This window comes from Coptis chinensis, chromosome 8 (genome assembly GCF_015680905.1).
Source record: "Coptis chinensis isolate HL-2020 chromosome 8, ASM1568090v1, whole genome shotgun sequence".
Taxonomy (NCBI): Eukaryota; Viridiplantae; Streptophyta; class Magnoliopsida; order Ranunculales; family Ranunculaceae; genus Coptis; species Coptis chinensis.
The window spans coordinates 55694421-55701153 of record NC_141463.1 but is presented as its reverse complement, the minus strand read 5'-3'; the positions used below and the strand labels follow the sequence as shown (position 1 = coordinate 55701153).

The window sequence follows — 6733 nt, the reverse complement described above, 5'->3', positions numbered from 1 at the left end:
GTTTGATCCCGGGCTCAGGTTGAAACATTTGAAACTCGGGTTGGGCTCGGGTTATGCCTCAACCCGACCCAACCCGCCCGAGTTCCACCCCTATCCAAAATCACCAAACACTCGGCCAAACAACTTGTTAACACCAATATTCATGCATAACACCTGAAGTATGGCACTACAGTTTCACAGTAATAAGTATGTTTTCAAAATTATGATCTTTAAGTCCCTCTCTCTCACGCCCCCCATGATTCTAATAAAACAAAATGGAGAGTGAAAAGGTCTTTAATTAGGATTGAAACATTCCTACTTGGTATACTATTCGTAATAGTCTGACGTTTGACTTTTGATGATTTTTTTTCCCTCAGATTGCAGCTTCCTAACCATTTTAATACTACCCTCTTGGCACTGTAGTTTCACAATAATAAGTGCAAATGGAAAAGATTAAACAGATTAATCTATCTAGATAAGAAATCTAAAAATGATCACAATGACCATACCCATATACACTGATTAAATGGTTCTAGATAGGGATATCATTATATACTTACCATTACTGTTTATCAAAGCAAGCAAGAAATCAACTCAAATCGCAGAAAAACAAACCAACCTTAGATAATCACCTTATTTATAGATGATAAATTTGATCACTTCTGTGTTTTAGAAATAGAGCAGTTGTGTATCACTCAAGTGGATCTTTTGGAAAAAAATCCACTAATAATCGTATCAATGCTTTGTCATGGATTTTACACCAAAATTGATTAGCTGCAACTACTTGAAGAATAAATTGACAGATGCAAAAACCACCGCATTTGAAAACTAAAACATTTGAAAGAGGTTAAACGGAAAACTCATAAACACGTACAGTATTACCCCCCCCGTCCCACTAGATGAGCCAATTAGGATTTCCCCCCTACTAGATGAGAAATTAGGGTCTCTCACCTAAATAAACACAAAAACAACACGGTCAATCCAATTTTTTTTTTTTTTTTTTTATTTTGTGGGGTGGGGGGAGACCCTAATGGGGCTCGTTAACCCTAGAAATTATTATAATGATGAATTGGCGTGTAAGATAGATTACCATATGATTGCCGGATAAAGAATGGGATGTCGGAAAAGAGGCGGGTGGAAGGTTGCGCTAACTTATGCCATGAGATCTGCACTGAAAATACTTCCATTGGTTCCTTGTAGATTTGTATAGTATGTCAACTAAGAAGTACTATCTGATGGCTTGGACACAAATAACTGCACATATAATGTTATCAACAAATAAATAAGTCTTGGATGCATGCGAAAGAAGATACGTTGTTGTATCAATCACTAAAATTTCATTAACTACAGTGGCTTCACAACAAATAAGAGTTTGAACCATTAACACTGACATTCCACAATAGCCGAAGAGATTCTAGATAAATCAAAGAATGAATGTAAATAGTTGTGCTTACCGTAATATGTTAATTATCTTCAAAGTCACTAATGATGCGACATAATAAGATAATTCCACTGCAAGAATAATATTAGTAACTTTAGAAGTAATTTTGTATAAACTTTAAATCTTGTATAAAAAGAAATTGAGAAATAAACATTGAAGCTCAAAAGTTATGAAATATACCTTCTCTCAAACTTAAGCAGGACTTCAGGATCCACGATATTAGTTATGGTTTGAAGAATCAAGAGGGTGGATGACGCTGATTCGTTTTGAAGAAGTGCATCTTTATAATGCCACATATAATTGACCATGGCTAAACACCGGGTTTCGCAAATCAATACCAACGTACTTAATAGACTGCCCTTGTGATTTGTTTATTGTCATTGCAAATGACAATCGAATCGGAAATTGTCATCTGGTCATTTGAAATGGTATTTCATTGGTCGAAAGCGTTAATGATATTCTTGGGATAAAGCGTATGTTCCCTGCTTTTTCTCTAGTTAAGATTAGAACTTGGACCATGTGTGGCTTTGTGCACACAATCATCAGGTGTGTGCCGTTACAAAGTCCATATGTTAGAGCTATATTTATCAGCAACATATATTACTAGGCATCCCTTCTTGAGCGTAAGCTTGAATTGACGCAACCCAGAAGAATCGAGTGAGTTCAAGTACTCTATCAGATAGCTATTTGCGCTGCCACTATCAACAACACTGGCATCGCCTAACTTGTCAGCACCTAAGCAAACAATTTTTGCCCCAGGAAATGTATCTAGTGCAGTAGCATTTATAGTGCTAACATCATCGTTGCGTGCTGAAAGGATAGTCCACTCAGTCAAATAATTTGGGTCAGTTTCATACTGCTCACTTAGATCGGGATATACATTATTTAGCAAGTCATGAAGATTACTACAATTTTGAATCTTCGGCGGAAATTGAACACTTTCGTCTGGTTTCATTCCAACCTGAAATTTTCAAATGAGAGCATATAAGATGAGTGATTGTGTATAATTTAAAATGGTAGGCAAAAAACATTATGTTTTTTCAAGAAATTAAGTAATACCTCCATCAAGAAATTGGAGAACAACACATTCTCTGGCAAGTCACTGTCTAATCTCATATTTTGCACCAAAGATAAAACATTGATGTGTTTCTTGATCAAAGACCTTCTCAGTAATGCACCTACAATATCGTCACGTTCACCTTGTATAACTGGCAGAATTTGTCAGAAGTCACCGCCTAGAACAACAGTGATTCCACTAAATGGTCTTTCATTGTTACAAACATCCCAGAGTGAACGCTCGATTTCTTCAATACAAAACCTATGCTGCATCGAGACTTCATCCCAAATTATTAGTTTTGTTTCTTTAAACAGACCTGCTTAGAGCAAATCCTTTTTAAAGCCGCACATAGAGTTCTCCAACACATCAAAAGGAATAGAAAAAGTAGAATGAGTTGTTCTATCACCATCTAATAAAAGCGACGCAATACCAGATGAGGCAACTGCAATCATAATATGTCCTAGATGACGACATTTAGCTGCAATCATATTATATACAAATGTCTTTCTTATACCTGCAACTCCATTTAAGAAGAAAATTCCCCCTGCAGTTTTCATGACTGAATCAACCACGGTATCAAACGCATGGCGTTGCTCATTGTTAAGACAATCAATGTTACAATGGATTTGTTCATCTTGTAAATCAAATTGGAGTTGGTGTTGCTCCCAAATTAGTCTATTTCCAATCCCTTTGTTCCAATTTTTGAGTGGTCAGGGCCTTGGGGGAAAGACTTCTAGAGTTTTGTTTAGATCCTATGAGGAACTGCTTCAATAGATGCAACTCGTAATCTGTCACCTGGAGGAAAATTGTGTATTAAAAATATAATATAAGCTACATGAAGGAGGCATCAATATGATATCTATCACCTACTCTTTAGATGGATATGATTAGGAATATTGTTGAAGATAGTTCGTAATTTGTGTGTCAGATCATCACATACACCTGTTGAGAATCTATCCCACAACAGATGTGGTTGCATTAGATTGCACTCCAATAGAATAATGCCAAACAATCTCCTTAGCTGATGATATCCAGTATTCATTATCGCCGCTTCTTCTAAACAATGTATATATCCACTCTCCATCATCTTCAAGAAATCCTCGTGTAACACACACAATCTTGAATGTTTGATGAGGAACACCTTCAAATTTGCGTAGATCCTCAAATGATATTGGGCCCTTTATGATAGTCAATAGTAGATGCAAGTAAAACCTCTCTCCCTCGTTGGGCTTGGGAAAATATTTCCTGCCAATAGCATAACCACTGCTTCTTTTAGTCCATACCTTTTCTCTTTTGTACAAAACAAAGTGTTTGGGGAATTTTTGGTAAGAATAGGCCCAAGCATCTGGATTTGAAGCATAACAGTCGAAGAATGCAGTGAGACTTAACTTTTATCGTTTCACCCTCTCAAGAATATTCTCCATCGGTTCCTTAGGGTTGAACACAACATGATGCATACTTGGTAACAAATCATAACTTAACAGTGTGGCATTCCAGTATAACTTAATAGTATATTGATGAAATTGGTTTAATCAGGTGTTAAATACTTGGCAAGTGAAGAGATAACCTTACAATAGTTGGAAACTCTTTATATTAGGAAAACCCAAATAGCTGCCAAGCTGCTTCTAGTGGTCCAATATATCTAGCATTAATGTACTGTTTAATCTCATTTCCGCCGTTCAACACCATTATTGTTCTGTCATTACCCTTGTACATGTACTTGTGGATGTACTTAACATATTGCAATCCCGCACACATTTCGACATTAATGTGACAATTAAACATTCTCACCAACTATGGATTATATGGGACAACATTCCTATTGTCAACCTCTTTGTCTTTCACCATATAGACATGTCCCATGTTATGACGCATATAAAGTGGGTAACCGTCTTTTTGTATGGTTGTCGCATTTGTAAACCCATGTGGAAAATGCTTTGTGCACTTGCCATTTTCCATATATGATGAGTTCATATTTTTAACCCCACACGGTTCATGGATCATAAAACTCTTTATTGTATCAAAGAGAAACGGATCCTTATCTGGGTCGGGAAATTCTGCAGATATAACTCAATCAATTTGGGCTGCGGTACAAATTTTATCTTTATGCTTGAGGAAAAAGGGTGCATGCATGTGTGGGAGGCCATGCTTATGAAATTCAATGGTGTACACATGAGCTACTTCACAGCCAATAACATATTTCTTAATAACAAATTTCATTAAAGCTCTTCTCTTCAGTTCTAAAACACGGGCAAGAACATCAGGTCGATCAAATGCATTTTGCTTCTTCAAAAGGGCTTCTTGCACTTCTGGCCAGTGAGGATTAGCCATCATCATAAGGAATATATCTGGATGCTTATTGTAACATGTTATAGCCATTGAGTCTTGAAAGATCTCATACATGTACCTTGGACTTCCACTGAATGATGATGGCAAAATAAACTGCTGACTAACCTGATCAGGATTCGTACCCTCAGCTGCATCTATCAAATTCATGTACACTTCAACACGAAGATCCTTTTGGTGGGTATAATGATAGTATAGCCGATTTTGCTCAGTAGAATCCCAAGCATCACATAGAAGCTCCTAAAATAATTTTCCACCATAGAGTATTGCTGAATATTTAGTATGACATTCGAACAAAAAATATGCATAGAACACCATCTGAGTCATTCGCCTCGAATCGTTGTCATTGACGTCATAAAGTTTCATTTCGGTTTACCATCCAAGCTCACACCGAGGGAAAAACAAAGGATAATGCAAGGGTAGATAAGCGGGATTACATTCATCAATCCACTTTAGTGCATTAATTGCCTGATCTATAATGAAAAATGATATCTCTTGTGATTCTAATTTCAATTCCATCCCTAGGTATAACAACTGCAATTTCATTTGTTGAAGGAAGATTGTATCGCCGTTGATCAGTAGATGTATTATAATGGAGATAAGCTGCCACATCATTTTCCTCAGCTGCGCGTGCACTCAATATATCATATGCTTGACAAAAAATTTCAGCAAATCTATTATAACCCGACAGTGTATTTAGAATGACATCTAAAACATCATATCTCAATTCTGGATTTCGGCGATGACGCACGTCAAGGGCACTGGCTAGGTCATAAACATAAAGCTAAGCATAAGTCTGATCTTTCCCAGGTTCTGGTACTAATGATCCAATTTGATGGCGTAACTCACCATGAACGGTGAATGAAATAAGACCACTACCGCTGAATATTCGGTCATCCGGTTGACAAACAAAACTGGTAAATGTATTAGCCAAGCTATATTGATGAAGATGTAGTCTAAATGACCTGGCTTTGGCGTTACTACCATCATATAGGTCTTGAAACACAGGAGGCAATGGACTAGGTAGAGGAAGACTGACTTTTCCTTGTTTGCAACACATCCCAAAAAAGGGTCTTTTGATTGATGTATTTGCTAGCCTTTCATCTCCCTAGTGCAGAGCTTTATAGAAGGGGCATTCCACATCCATCTTTCAAAGATAATGGCGGACTTTATTATTCATATTAGTAGAAGGTTCTACCATATTAACACACACCATAGGAGGTTGAACATAATCATTCACGCCCATTTCACTTTCGGTGTCACTAACATGTAGAAAAAAATCCTATATGAAGCACACGCACAAAGGAATGAAACTTACATATTGGAAGACATGGACACTGGAATGTTCTAAAGGTCTGCTTCTAAGTTCCTTCTAGTTCACTTGTTCCTTGTACCGCTTGTGCGCTCTCTCTCTCTCTCTTTCTTACTGCATTGAGCCAACTTGCGCCTAGAAGGCTGAGAAGGTGTAAAAGCATTGGCCAGACTAACAATAAGAGTAGATTATGGAGGTGTCACCACAACCTCATTTTGCACGGGAGGTGATCGGACTTGATTGGCAGTCATCTCTTTGTTTTTTCAAAACCTGCATTTCATATTTGATAGAACATAAAAGACATCATAAGGCAGTAAACAACCACCGCAAAATAACGTACTTGTGTGTGTGTGTGTGTGTGTGTGTTACATACCTTAGCAAGGGTAGCAAGAACACGATCACAAACCCGCTTTCTATGCTAACATACTCGTTTTATATAATTGGGATCTCTTTGCTCTGTCACCTCTTGTAGGTCCTGCACAAATTCAACTTGCTTCTTAGGTTCAAGATAACGACATTTCTCCTTCTTCATGTGCAAGATTTTTTTCAAGAGTAGATGGATCCTTAAAGCAAATAACCATGCAAGGAGAGGTGAATG

General features: G+C 37.3%; 1 protein-coding gene and 1 long non-coding RNA gene across 2 annotated transcripts; both read right to left on the bottom strand.

The window, feature by feature from the left end:
- Nucleotides 1–1080: 1080 nt before the first annotated feature.
- Nucleotides 1081–1784, bottom strand: LOC147482022 (uncharacterized). Its single transcript, XR_015204204.1, has 3 exons — nucleotides 1601–1784; nucleotides 1434–1491; nucleotides 1081–1233 (listed from the first exon to the last, which is right to left on the bottom strand). It is a non-coding gene; the product is annotated as an uncharacterized LOC147482022 (long non-coding RNA).
- A 192-nt stretch (nucleotides 1785–1976) lies between these two features.
- LOC147482021 (uncharacterized) lies at nucleotides 1977–3034 on the bottom strand. Its single transcript, XM_086579164.1, has 3 exons — nucleotides 2884–3034; nucleotides 2480–2628; nucleotides 1977–2381 (listed from the first exon to the last, which is right to left on the bottom strand). The coding sequence occupies exons 1-3, from the start codon at nucleotides 3032–3034 to the stop codon at nucleotides 1977–1979; spliced, it is 705 nt and encodes a 234-aa protein (XP_086435290.1).
- Nucleotides 3035–6733: the final 3699 nt, after the last annotated feature.